Below are 15043 nucleotides of genomic sequence, written 5' to 3'. Positions count from 1 at the left end.
CCACTTTTTCCGTATTTTACTTATAAATGGACTTAGTTTTTTTCTGCGGGGAAACATTACATTCACTCTGTGGATAAAGTTTTTAGACTTTTAATATCTTTCTTAAACTATCCTTGGTTTCAACCAAACTTTGACAGAAGCTTGTTTATGTTCATAAGATAGTATCCAGAAGTAAATTTTGTAAAAAAATAAATCCATTTTTTCCGTATTATACTTTTAAATAGACTTAGTTTTTCTGCAGGGAAACTTTACATTCACTCTGTGGTTAAAGTTTTTAAAAGTTTAATAACTTTCTTAAACTATCCTGGGTTTGTACCAAACTTAGACAGAAGCTTATTTATGATCATAAGATAGTATCCAGAAGTAAATTTTGTAAAAATAAAATTCCACTTTTTCAGTATTTTACTTATAAATGGACTTAAGTTTTTTCTGCGGGGAAACATTACATTCACCCTGTGGTTAAAGTTTTTAGACTTTTAATATCTTTCTTAAACTATCCTTGGTTTCAACCAAACTTTGACAGAAGTTTGTTTATGTTTATAAGATAGTATCCAGAAGTAAATTTTGTAAAAAAATAAATCCATTTTTTCCGTATTATACTTTTAAATAGACTTAGTTTTTCTGCAGGGAAACTTTACATTCACTCTGTGGTTAAAGTTTTTAAAATTTTAATAACTTTCTTAAACTATCCTGGGTTTGTACCAAACTTGGACAGAAGCTTATTTATGATCATAAGATAGTATCCAGAAGTAAATTTTGTAAAAAGATAACTCCATTTTTTCTGTATTTTACTTTTAAATGGACTTAGATTTTCTTCCAGTTAACATTACATACAGTCTGCAGTTAAAGTTTTCAAAACATTTATTAGATTTATTAATCAACTATCCTAGATATTTACCAAACTTGGACAGAAGCTTCTTACAATCATAAGATAGTATCACGAGGAATATTTTTATTGATTTTTTTTTCTCATTTTTGTTGAGCCTGCGGTTTACAGCAAAAGTAGGCGAGACACTGGGTTCCGCGGAACCCTTACAAATTTTTTTTAAACTGCGCTAATGTCATACGCCTGTAATGCCTGTTCAGTGCACAGTGAAACTGGGGTAAAAAAATCTAAATTGGCATTTAAATTAGAAAGATATATCATATGGAACATGTGTACTGAGTTTCAAGTTGATTGGACATCAACTTCATCAACAACTACCTTGACCAAAAACTTTAAACTGAAGCAGGAAAGACAGACAGACAGACAGACAAACCAACAAACAAACAGAGGGACAAACAGACGAACATATGTTTGGAAACTTTGGACGCACAGACCAGAAAACATAAAGCCCCTTATGTATTATTGTATGTGGGGCATAAACAACACTTTCTTATAATAAAACACTGACTTGATATCTAAATCTTACAAGGTTTCATCACAACATATAGTTCAAACAAAATAGTGTAGTGAAGTTATCATTGTATAGATTCTATCCAGTCAATGGCATGCAATTTATTAATGGTGAAGTTATAATTAGATATTGGAGTTATAATATAATGTGAATTTGTATAACCATACTTTACAAGAAGAATTTACATAAGTAATGTTGTATGAATCAGTAATAAAAATAGGTTTTACTACAAATGTACAATTATGAGCAAAGGAAGATAACTCCAACTCAAATTTATAATTTGGCAAGCTAAATACTATTCAATGTTTTATCTAAAATACCCAAAATTGAAAAAATGAAAGCAACTTTTACCTTCAGTACTCAAAAGCACTTTGATTTATTATTTCTTTGTATAATGTCTTTCAACATGAATGATGCATATGAAATAGATATAAGTTACAAGACTTCCTTCCTCCAAATAATTTAATTTATCGAGTCTTGAATAATAACCACTTCTTACAAATGAATGTATGTGCATTGGTTTATTGAAATGTCAGTTGATTTATTGAATATTGTTAAATATGTCCAGATAGGCAGGTGAGATTGCATCTTTTAAGGATAGGTAGTCTGGTTTCCTCTTAAGTATTCCACCACTTCTAATCCCTTGCATGTAGTTCTTAAGGACTTAAAGTCAATCTGCACATAAGTTCTTTTATTGATCATGCTTGAAGATCAAACGAAAAACCAAGGTTGTCTTGATGACTGTTAACCTTAAAAATAAGTGAAATTTTAAAATAACTATGTCAAGTAAATTGCAAATTTTCATTTGAGTCTTCAAGTTTTAAGATGATAACACACCAGCTTTGTACATGACTACCATTGAAAAAAGATGTTTCTTTTGGCTATCTTTTATTATTAAGTTGTCTCTAACTTTTCAAGCATATAGTATTTATATTGTATTTATTATTTCCATTGATGAACAATGAACAAACATGACAAAAAGAGAGATTCTCCTTGATATTCAGGAAATGTAGCATATAAATGATTTTATGCTATCAAAAATCTAAAATATGAGCAAAACAGCAATGATCACACAATTTTACAAAAGTATACACAAAATTCTAAATTTGCAGAACTTCAAGAATATTAACTGGGTCAAACTTCCTGAAGGACATAAATCTGACAACTAATACCTTATGTATCTTTCCAGCAAACTCTTCATGTAGTTTTCTGCTGATTTATTCTCCTCATAATTCTATCTAAACACACTGAACAACATGCATGCATTTCATCTGTAATTTCTGAAAATAATGTGAAGTAAACTGTAAACAATTTCTGTACAATGAAATTAAAACAAGCTACCTGCCTAACAAATTTTACTTTTTAATGTTGATTCTTTAAGGTCAAAATATTTTTTTATAACTAATATTTATTAATATCCATCAGTATTGTCTGTGGACCTGTAAAATGTTGGTTCAATATTTTTTTCCAGAATCAAATTTCTGTTCATGCTGATGTCAAATTACAAAATGTAGTCATGCAGCATGTTGATATACCTTTTTTCTCACTGTGAAACTGGATTGTCATTTACATAAATAATTCAATTAATGTAACAACATAAATGAACTGAAATTAATTCATAATTTCAATCTGATTTTTAATGTGGTATGTAGGGAATTTCCAGTATATAGATAGATATAGGAAGATGTGGTGTGAGTGCCAATGAGACAACTCTCCATCCAAATAACAATTTAAAAAGTAAACCATTATAGGTAAAAGTAGTGTATGTATTTCACCACTTACGAAACTCGTTCTTAATTTGATCTTTGAACTTTGCTGGTATTTTCATCCAATTTTCAGGGAAAGGATGTAACTTTTTTACTTTCCATACTTCTGTTGTACAAGTTGGAACAGGACAACTAAAAATATAGCAATGTATGATTTATCTGTTTGTTCAATTAATAAAATAACTATAATAATCATATCATCCGAGAGAACAATCAAAATTATATCAACTACATATTCAACTGTTTTATTATAAGCTAATGAAAAAAGATTGTTTGTTGGCCAATACCAAACCAGTCCAGAAAATTCCCCAAGATTCAAAATTTTCAATTTAATGTTTCTTAGTTTTCATGATAACTCTGTATCAGTTTAACAGAGAAAGAATACTTCTGTCCTCATTGGAATACATTTGTACCTTAAAAGATAAATGTATGTACATTTTGATGTACATATTGGTTACTGAAATCTATATAATTAAAATGACCTTAGTTTTTTTTAACTTGTATTCTTTTTATCATGTACTATACCAGTATTATGCTGTCTGGTATTCAATATATCATATAATATATACGTAATTGTTACTGAATTAAAACAAACATGAGAAAGTACATTACACTGTATACACTTTGATAGTACATATGGACATTTTAATACCTAGAACGGTTCCATGAAGCATCTTTTGGCTTTCTTGATGTATTATCTACATCTAGCACATAATCAAATTTCGAGCTTTTCACAATTTCTGTAAATTTCTCATCTAGTTTTGTGGCCAGATGAAAAGTTCCTTCAAATTTTTGTATATCTTCTTCAGATGGCACTGAGGAAAATATGAAATGGTGAATCATCATCCACAAGTCAATAACTGCACTAAAATTAAGTTCATTAAAATCCTCATTTTGAAATATAGGTAAGCCCTTGTTCTCCATTCTTAAAAGATAATCATATTCTGCATTATACAAAGTCATCATATATCTAGTTTTATTTAGTAAACAAACAGGTATCATTGAATGACCAGATGCATCATTTACACTATTCAAGCGTTTTTTATGTTTCCATAACGATACAGCTATTGCCTGTTTACATATTTGGTTAACTTGGTTCTCTGTAAATTCTGTTTCTATATTTAGCTCTAAGGTGTCCAGCTCATCTTGAGATTGTTCCTTATCATCCTCAATGTCTTTTTCTAGCCTCCATTCTTTCTCTCCACCCATGATTTTGAAAAGAGATGAATTTTCTGAATTATTCCATATTGTATTCTTTGCAGATGAAAATATTATTATGTCTGTTGGCCCATAAAAAAGCTGATGACTTCCTGAAAAAAATATAAGACATTATATATAAAGTAAATGTGTACAGCAATCTCAGGCAATAAATTACAATATGGTATAAATCAAACAATAGACAACCCATTATTGAAATAAACAAAAATAGACATCCAATTTTTAAAACTGATATATAGAAACTAAAGATTGGTCAATGATGCCAATTTTATTGCTTTGATATCAATATGTGTTCAAAATAAAGTGATGTCATACTCTGAATAAAAATTGAAGGCAAAAACAAGGCCAGGCATGATTTTCTTCCAAATTTATGGAAATAACATAGAATTTTTTTAAACTGTTATGAATATGACTTTCAAATAGCATCAAAAAGGAAGATCTTCAATACATTAGTAAATAGGCTGCATTAAATTTTTTAAAATGCCAACATTATTTCATTAGTTTTTACCAATATTAGTATTTCCATAGTGTATTTGACTGCCACATTCACAGGGACATTCTCCAGCTGGTTTCTCCAATGAATTCTCATCAATTAGATAGTTTGTTGGATGATAAATAAGTTGAGAAAGAAGGTGATTGGTCATCACTATGGTTACTTCACTTCCTGACAGCTTTACATTCTTTAGCTTTTGTAGGCTTCTTTCATGAATTTCTGAGAAAAAAATGTCCATTATGGTCATCCATATTAATTATTACAATATTTAGATATTACAAATTGAATAATTCAATCAAAGGAATTATAAAAAAAATACTCTGAGCTTTGAATTTGGTCTTATTACAATGTTTCTCTTTATAGCAGTCATCATCATCATCAAGTCATGTACACTTAAAGAATTGTAATCATCAGCATAACTTGACTTAGCTCCCTTTTGGTTTTAATAAAGTTTATATATTACATTTCTGAGTTATGAGATTATATTCATTTCAATTTTAAGGTGATTTTCCAGTTTAAGACATTAACTAATAAGTGCTTTGAATAGTTTTCATAAATCTTTGGTGACTGGTTTATATCTACTAAAATAACCCCACCCCTCTTCTTCTTTTCTTCTTTAGGTTTTCAGTAGTCCTTCATTATCTGAAGATTATATACTATTTTGCGCTGCATGGCCTATATATATATTTACAATAACACAAAAATAATTGAAAATGAGTTTGGAGTGCGTAAAAAATAATTATAAATTGTGATTAAAACTATGTACATAGGCTAATAATAAGTTAAATGAATTTGTGGAGAACAGTTGGTGTAAACTATTCTCTGAATGTATCGACTGTGGTTACAGCTACTGTGTGGACTGGTAGTAAATTCCACGGCGTAATGGTGTACGGAAAAAATAAAAATTTATATGTATTTTTTTTTGGTAGAAATGTGTCTGAAAATGAAACTATGATTTTTGCGGGTTCTTCTGTCTGATGGTATGAGGATAACAGATGGGATTGCTACAATTTGATGTAATATTTTGTAGAATATTATCAATCTTGTGCGAAATCTTCTTTCCTGTAGTATGGGCCAGTTTAGTGAGTTTAATATGTCTGTAGGACTGCTGATGTTATGGTACCTGTAACAGACATATCTGGCAGCTCGTCTTTGGACCATCTCAATTTTAGAAGTTTGTTCAACTTTGTTCAACATGAATATTCAAGCTTAGGAAGAACTAGTGCCATATATGCCTGGGTTTTGATTTGTTACCATTAGCTATGATGTTGTCTGTATGTTTTTACCATTTTAAGTTTGCTTGTTTATCTAGTGTAATGCCCAGATATTTAGCTGAAGTGACTAGTTCAAGTTTGTGATTGTGCAGGATATAGTCATGTTTAAACTGTTTTTTCGTTTGTGATACTGTAAGGACTGTACATTTGTCTGGATGGAAAGCCATCAACCAGTCTTGCTCCCACTTAGCAGCTGCATCTAAATCTAACTGGAGTACATCACAGTCACTTTGAGATTTGATGGTTTTGTAGATGATACTGTCGTTGGCAAACAGTCTGAGCTTACTGGATTGTAAGTATTCTGGTAGGGCGTTGATGTAGACCAAGAATGATACTGGGTCCAGAACTGTGCCTTGAGGTACACCTGAGGTGACTGGAGTCAGGTCAGATGACTATCCATCCAGCATGATCCAGGACAACTGTTTGTGTTCTGTCATTTAAGAAGGCAGCGACCCAGTTTAGTGTTTCTTTTTTAATACCATAATAGTTAAGTTTGTATAGAAGACTTTTATGAGGGACTTTGTCAAATGCTTTGGCAAAGTCCATTATAATTAAGTCTGTTTGTGTGTTATTGTTGTTATTTGTTGCATGCTCTTGTATGAATGAAATGAGTTGGGTCTCACATGATCGTGACTGACGGAAGCCATGCTGGAGGTCATTCAGTATATTGTTCTTTTCAAGGTGGTTGATGATGTGTTTGGTGATGATATGCTCCATAAGTTTACAGGAAATACATGTTAATAATATTGGGCTGTTTTTTTCTGGCTTGTATTTTTCCCCTTTGTTAAATGCTTGTGCTACATTGGCATGTTTCCAGTCTGTTGGTGTAATGCCAGTTTCAAATGATGTTTTAAAGATTAGTGTAAGAATTGAAGCTGTTTGACATTTGAGTTCTTTTAATATTTTGCCACTGATGTTGTCTGGGCCAGTTGCCTTATGAGGGTTTATGTTGTGTAGAAGTTTCTCGACCTCAGGTAAAGATATTTCAAGTGGTGTTATCACAGGGTGAGAGCTAGGACCTTTGTCTGGAATGGAGTTATTTGATTCGGTTGTAAACACTGATTGGAACTGTGTGTTGAGGATGTCTGCCTTTTGCTACACTGGTGTTATCTGTGCACAGTGATTTTATAAAGGAAAACAGTTTTTTTGGTTTTGACTGATTGTTACATGGTTAGTCCGGTTCATTAATTGGTAAATCCCATTTTTATCAATTCAACCCCAATATGCTACCTTTTGTACTTGTTTTTTTCAGATGTTTGTTATTGTCTGCATACTTGGTGTTTTGTTTCATTTGATATAAATATAATTTATTTTTTCAATTTATCATTTTATTATTAAAGGTTGTTATGAATCCAAGGTATTCTTTTTTTGTATGTTAGGAACTTCTGTGGGATGTTGTTTTCCATTGATTGTGTAAGATTTGTTTTAAATGTGTTCCACATATAAATTTACATTTGTTTTGTCCTCTAAGTTTTGTAGATCATTGTATGTTTTTTCTAGATCTAACTTAATGTTACAGGTTACCCCAGTTGGCTTTATTGTATTTTAATATTTTGCTAGGTTTTTTCTCTCACCCTACTTAACAAGATGTAAGATTCTACATAGACAATGTCATGGCCACTAAGGCCTATTGGTGATAGTGTACTGACCTTGTTAATGTTAGAAGAATTATTGACGAGTACTAAGTCTAGGATTCTTTCTTTATGTGTTGGTATGTTAACTATTTGGTGTAAATTATGATCATAAAGAAGTTCTAAAAGTGAATGTGCTGTTCTTGATCTGGTTTCCCTGGTATTACTTCAGGGACAGCCCAGTCAATATGGCCTAGGTCGAAATAGCCACCTACTAATATGTTACTGTTTGAGGTTTGATTTATTTTACTTAATGATAAGTCGAATTAGACACGCTTTAGTTGTATTTTATTTTTTTTACATAAATTTCTGACATTGAGAAGTTTTACAGAATAGAAACTGTCTTGCATATTCATGTTCAATAAGTAGATCTGCAATTCTAACTCATTTGAATATATCTTTTTTTAAATACATGTAACGATATTCCAGGCTGACCCAGTAGCTTGAACTGTTAAATCATACAACAATAATTTTTCCATTGTGGCATCAGATATTTTTTTTATGAGGTCAAAATTTTACGGGAAACTGTGTGATGATCAGTAATGGCAGAGAAATAGCGATAAGGTGTATTGTAATGACATAGTTCTCTGTACAATATATTTTTTTCTGTTTCAAATGAACATTTCTTAGTTGCAAATCTAAATGGTACTTTTTGCTGTTCTTTTTTGCTCTTTAAAAAATCTACATACATGTACATGTACATTATGAAATGTGTTGTGAACCCACATCTAACATGTCTAATGTTGCTGCAATGCCAAAATGATTTAAATATGACAGTAACATTAAAAGGTGTCTTTTCTTTTGTATTTTTAAAATTTACTTCTAGTTCTTATAACATGTATAAACCATGCCAATTTAATGTTTTCTAAACACCACAAAATTATTGGAAATATTTTTTTTCTTAATTACACCAATTTTAAACAGCATTTTATTACTTTCCACAGAGGTTTTCCTTGGCCTGAGTATCAAAATGTATTACCAAAGAGTAGAATAATTATATTGTCTGGAGTCAAAAGTCTGTAAAATGAAAAAAGCCTTTTAAAATATACATGACATACATGTACCTTTGTTGTTATAAAATCTTTCAAGCGCTGTAAATGCAGGAATGACCTCTTGGTCTAAAACTTCACCATTGACATATTGCTGAAGGGCTTCGTAACCTTTTCTATATACATTTGAAGAGTAATCTCCTATGCTTTTTATAGCCAATTTGACATCGCATGTATCTCTTAGCAGCATTTCATCATTCGAGTTATAATAAGGGAAATGCCATAGACTGCTATTCGAGGAAAATGGTTCCCCCAGTTGTTTGTTAGACTTTCGTTGAAGAAATGTCAACGAAGCAGCATCAGCTACAACACCATATAATTTGTATTCATGAGGGTTTTTCTTATCCACGTAGTATCTTATTTCATCTTTCAATAAATCGTTCTTGTTGTTGATATTGGACACAGATATGTTTTGCTGACATCTGTATTTTGATTTTTGTGAGAAACTCCGTTGAAACAATTTTACAATGCTTACAAACTTTTTGAACCCAAAGATTTTATCATACATAATGAAGGTTGTGTCAGGGGAATATAAGTAAGGGGGAGGGAAACCAATGTTAATATGCTGGGAAGATCTTATTCGAACCTGTTGGGACTTTACCATATCAAATGAGTAAATATCAGAGATAATCGAAAAATAAATCGTATCGTGTCATTGGTTTAAAAACGTTTACGTCAAAATGACAATAACTTAGAACATGAATATTGATATATTTGAACTCTATTATTCTAAAATTGAAAGGTCAATACACAGTTTGATAACAAGCTAACGCGTATTAATTACATCCATGGGCTTGTTCGACTCATGATATTTATGAGGGGGAGAACAGGGGTAAGGGAGACAGGGAGAAAGGGGGTAGGAAAGAGGAGAAAGCGTGGGAGAAAGGGGGTAGGGGTAGGAGAAAGGAGAGGAAGGCTTGGAGAAAGGAGAAAAAGTTGGAGAAAAAAAATAAAATATGAAAAAATAAAATATCTCTTTTTTCCGGTAAATTAAAAAAAATAAAATAAGGAGAAGAGGGGTAGGAGAAAGGAGAAAGGAGAAAAGGGGTGGGAAGAGGGAGAAGGGTACCCCCTGTCCTCCCCCTCATTTATATATGATTAGTAAAATGGCAACCTTCAATATTGCACACATTTTTGAAGATTATTAACGAATCTCAATAACTCTTCGAATCTAGTGACAGTTAATACGCAAACTATCTGCAATGCTCCTTTACACGTGCACATGTCACCATGCAGGCCTTTGTATTATTTGAAGTATTCGATGATTCTTAACTTTGTTACTCAGTGATGATTATTTTAATTTGTGTCATTTTCATCTTTTATAGAGTTTTCTTGTTCTAAAACATGAATGCATAATTAAGCTATTTAATTATAACACTGAAAAAGCGGCTTGTCAGTAGTAATTGTACTTATGACAGTACCCTAGACAAGTAGTATATTTTATTCTAGTTTTCTGATTTTTCTTTTAACTTTTTGACCCAGTGTCTCGCCTACTTCTGTTGTAAAAGAGTGTAAGCACAAAATGTAGTAGAAAGTAAAATCACAAAAAATCTGAACTTAGAAGAAAATAAATTCGGAAAGTCCATATGGCAAAAACAAATAATAAAACACATCTAAAAACGAATGGACAAGAACTGTCAAATTCCTGACTTGGTACAGGTATTTTCAAATGGCTCAACAAAAAATAAGGAAAAAAGATTTTTAAAAAATCGAAGTCTTTTATAGATACTGTATATATATTTTTTGATTTTGTCTATGTGTGGTCAAAATCCATATGTGATTATGAATTAATGGATTTGTGTAGTTACAATACAAATCCTTGATGAATCTGATAAAAACAAACTTTTAAGGCACCCTGTGTCATGTGAAAAAAGTCCATTTAAAAGTAATTAATATACGGAAAACAGAAAATAAATTATCATAAAATATCCTTCTAGATACTAGCATTTGGTCATAATCTAGAGTCTATCCAAGTTATGTACGAATCCAGGATAGTAAGTTAAGTGTTATTAAAAAAACTAAAAAAAAAAAAGAATGTGTCCAAGTACACGGATGCCCCACTCGCACAATCATTTAATATGTCCAATGGATTGTGAAATTTGGAGTTAAAACTATAATTTGGCATTAATATTAAAAAGATCATATCATAAACTAAGTTTCAAATTGATAGGCCTTCAACTTCATAAAAAATCTACCTTGACCAAACACTTTGACCTGAAGCGGGACAGACTACTATAGTGGGTAGGGCATAAAAGATCATAAAAATCCAGAGTTAATGAAATGATAGCTGGCAGAAAAACTAAGTCCATTTAATCATAAGTAAAATAAGGAATACGTACCTTTTTTTCAAAATTTAATTCTGGATGGTTACTTTCTTTACATCATAAACAAGCTACCTTCAAAGTTTGGTAGAAATCGAAAACAGTTTCAGAAAGTTATTAAAATTCCACAAACTTTAACCAAAGAGTGGACATTTGTGGACATAGCACCGCCGACGAAGGAATGTAGGATCGCCTTCTCGCCTTTGATACAAAAGGTAGGCTTAACAAACACAAAGTCAAGTGGCATGGTTGTCAATGAGACAACTCTCCACAAGATACCAATATGAAAAAGAAATTAATAACTATAAATAGGTCATGCAACGACGTCTGATGACCCCAAAAGCTAACTATTAAAAGGAGAAAACTAATGTTGTAAATATACAGAGGCGGATTTAGGGGGGCCAGGGACCCGCCCACCTTTTTTTTGGGAAAAAAAATTGCTGGTTGCTTAAATAGGGAATCACTGAAGTGTGACTGTAGCGGACCCCCTCTTAGGTCAGTTAGTGGGCCCCCACTTATGAAAAATCTTGGATCCGCCACTGATATGTACAAAATAATGAACGAAAAACAAGTATGAAATATAGAAACTAACGAAAACCACAGAATTACAGGCTCCTGACTTGGGGAAAACACATACAGAATAAGGGGTTTAAACATGGTATTGGGCGCCTACCTTCCACTTAGATGGGCTATGGTAGAATATTCCAATATAAGAAAAAACCATTAGACTCAAATCATCAGATGGTTACAAATAGAAATACATCTAACAAAAACAGACTGTATCATCTATTCTCCTTGTATTTTAATATATGATAAACAAGATAGCATTTCCCTTTGACACCAAGCTGTGATATATTCCAGACGAGGATCAAGTCATTTTGAAAAGGAATTCCGACCCTAGGAAAACACCCTTTGACACCAAGCTGTGATATATTCCAGGCGAGGATCCAGTCATTTTGAAAAGAAATTCTGACCCTAGGAAAATACCCTGGATCTGCCAATTATTTCACTGGGTTCATTGTGTCTTTTTTTTTTATTTGAGGAAATAGGCAGTCAAATAATTTGTAGGTTTTTTTAGCATGGACTTAATTGTGTTATCTCAGCAGGCAGATGCATGTTAGGAGCACTATCAACATTGTTTGTTAATCTGTATTCCCCACTTTGCTTTATATCCTGTCATTCTTTTATATTTTTGTGTTCCATGCAATAATTACAGAATACAAACCAGCTAACTACTCAGTGTCCCTCACTGATATTGTTTGCCTTAAATTAATGGAGAATAAAGGCTTTTCCCCCTGGAGAAGAATCGTAATTTAAAAAAAAATGGCTTAAAATTATTCCCAAAAAGACAACTTTTTCCTAAACAGTGCAGTCTCAGAAGAAGTTGCATGAATACAAACTGAAAAACACTCATTTAAAAAATGTTCATGCTTAAAATGACTATACGTGAACACTTTAGGGTCATCACTGACAAAATGGGGTCTTATTTTAAAGCAGGGTTTGACTCTTAAAAATGGGTCTGTAAATTGAAGTTTCAGTCAAATTCAGTTTATTTTAAATTTCCCAATTTGATGAAAAAGATGCATATTTTCCCAATAAAAAGGGTAGAGGTTGATTTGAAAAAAGCCAACAATATCACTGCTACTTTTTAATGGAATATATTTTTTCCTGTTGGGGCATAGCATATTGTGAGCAAGTACACTCCCAAGGTAACCGTTGTGAAGCACATCTTCAATGATAAACATGAGGTTCTCTAGGGTAATAAGCGATGTCTTCCAGATAATAATGAGAAAATTCCAATAGTAAGAAACCTGGACGGCTTCATATAGGAAGTTTTAAAAGCAGAGAAATTTGTGCACCTTATATACAAATACACAAAATTAAGGATAACAAATTCAATAAGGTAGCAGTAATTTAGTTCCATTATTGCTATCATTTAGATGAACTTTTTCAAATATGAAGTCACAAATAATACTTTATGTAGGGTATGCATTTTGTAATGTTGCAAAGCACAAAACAAATTTTCAAGTGTTGGACAGCCTGAATATTCCTGTAACATTCGATTCCATTCCATATGTTCTTGAAAACTGTAACCATGTGTATTAAACCTACACAGCTACTTTTGCATAGGTACTATATTTGTACAAAAAACTGTAGTACTAATTTTAATTTTCAGTACAATTGTGTTACTTTAAAATTATTGTAATATTTAGGTAGATGTATCTGTATTTTACAGTACTTGATTTGTACCTATGCAAAAGTAGCAGTGTAGATTAAAATTAACCTAAAGTCAATATGTAGGACTCAAATCTATGGTGGGTTCCAAATCTATGGCAGATTCCTAATCTATGGTAAATGTGACGTCATGCCATCCCAAATCTATGGCAAGTTTTGTAATTTCCTAATCTATGGCGGATTTATGTTGTTTCCAAATATATGGCAAGTTTTGTGCAAAAGGAAAACAATGTAGTACATTGTTTACCAATGACTTGTCATAAGCAAGTGGAAAAATACGACAACAGGAGCATGTCTGTAAATATTTGTGAAATAAACATTCCATAATGGTCAACCAAAATAACATCATAAATGATAAAAGCATATGCCTTAATACAGACTTCAAGATTAAAATGATGTGCTCTGTAAAAAATAAACATCCTTTAATCTGTGCATGGTACCAGCTGTTTAACGAATTCATTAAACAAACTAATAAAACAAAGACAGAATAATAACAAACCAGGAGGCCGCTAATTATAAAAAATAAAATTAAAAAAGTAACGGCCAAGAAAATTAAACAGTTTGAATTTTCAAATAATATTTATTTCAGCGATATCGTTAATACATTATTTTTTTTTTATTTGCTGACGATTTAAATCAAATTTGTATCTGGTTATTTTATATATCATAGTAACTTTGCCAGCCCGGTATACAGTAAACTACTACAAACTAGATATAGGAAGATGTGGTATGAGTGCCAATGAGACAACTGTCCATCAAAGTTACAATTTATAAGTAAACCAGCATAGGTCAAGGTACGGCCTTTGCTCACACTGAACAGCAAACTCTAAAGGGCTCTAAAAATCCTTTTTTCTAAAATATGCGTTACTTAAAATAGCAGTGCCATAATTCATCGCCGGACTCGGCCAGTACAGCGCATTTGGTCCATCTTCAGGATAATATGTCACATCTTCCTTTAAACCACCCGCAAATTGTTGCCAGGGAAATATCTTTATCTTGAATGGTGTTCAAATCTATGGGTTTCGCCATCGTTATCTGTGGCGAAAATGTAATATGGCAGTATATTCAATTGTGACGTTATATGGTACCCTTTCCACAAGATCTGCCATAGATTTGGAGTAAACAAAAATCTGCCATAGATTTGAGTTGTTTGGCGTTTGTAACGTCACATTTGCCATAGATTAGGAATCTGCCACAGATTTGGAACCCGCTATAGATTTGAGTCCTACATAGATGTTGACCTTCATTGCCTTTGATGGTATTTTGAATTCCCTGTTGACCGAAAATAGTTCCTTTTGTGAATATGAGTTGACTGTAATTGGCTTTTATGTTTAGTTTCAGTGAGTTTGCTGCCAGGTTTAAGAGTAATCATTAATAGTTCCTTATCTTGTTTGAATTTTTTTACACTATAATCTTTGTGTCTTTCATATATATTGCTACACAATGTCAAACATAACTGTGACCTGTATTTTCTAACATTTAGTTTGGTCTCTGGTGGAAATATGTCTCATTGACAATCATACCACATCTCCCTTATTTTATATTGAAACAGTTCCAAGAAAATAAAAGCTACAAATATCATTCTATTTAACATATAAAATTTCTGAGAAAGGCAATTCTGTGCTTTGGATATATGGTATGTTAATTCTAGACAATAAA

At 31.8% G+C, this 15043-nt stretch overlaps 1 protein-coding gene across 1 annotated transcript; it reads right to left on the bottom strand.

Annotated features, from left to right (window-relative positions):
• Positions 1 to 1742: 1742 nt before the first annotated feature.
• Positions 1743 to 9548, bottom strand: LOC134707987 (uncharacterized). The gene is made up of 6 exons (XM_063568193.1): positions 8844 to 9548; positions 4890 to 5093; positions 3816 to 4473; positions 3180 to 3295; positions 2570 to 2677; positions 1743 to 2146 (listed from the first exon to the last, which is right to left on the bottom strand). Exons 1-5 carry the CDS (start codon positions 9430 to 9432, stop codon positions 2595 to 2597), a joined length of 1650 nt encoding a protein of 549 aa, XP_063424263.1. The 5' UTR covers positions 9433 to 9548; the 3' UTR covers positions 1743 to 2146; positions 2570 to 2594.
• Positions 9549 to 15043: the final 5495 nt, after the last annotated feature.

Source organism: Mytilus trossulus, chromosome 2, assembly GCF_036588685.1.
Source record: "Mytilus trossulus isolate FHL-02 chromosome 2, PNRI_Mtr1.1.1.hap1, whole genome shotgun sequence".
Lineage (NCBI taxonomy): Eukaryota > Metazoa > Mollusca > Bivalvia > Mytilida > Mytilidae > Mytilus > Mytilus trossulus.
Note: the sequence above shows the minus strand (reverse complement) of the source record. Positions and strands in the feature narration are given on the sequence as shown.

Coding starts and splice junctions, on each gene's coding strand:
- LOC134707987 (XM_063568193.1), bottom strand. CDS start 9,432: ATGGTAAAGTCCCAACAGGTTCGAATAAGATCTTCCCAGCATATTAAC. Junction 3,296..3,815: donor GCTTCATGGAACCGTTCTAG/GTATTAAAATGT, acceptor CTATATTTTTAG/TTGTCCTGTTCCAACTTGTA. Junction 2,678..3,179: donor TCAAATTAAGAACGAGTTTC/GTAAGTGGTGAA, acceptor CATTATTTTCAG/AAATTACAGATGAAATGCAT.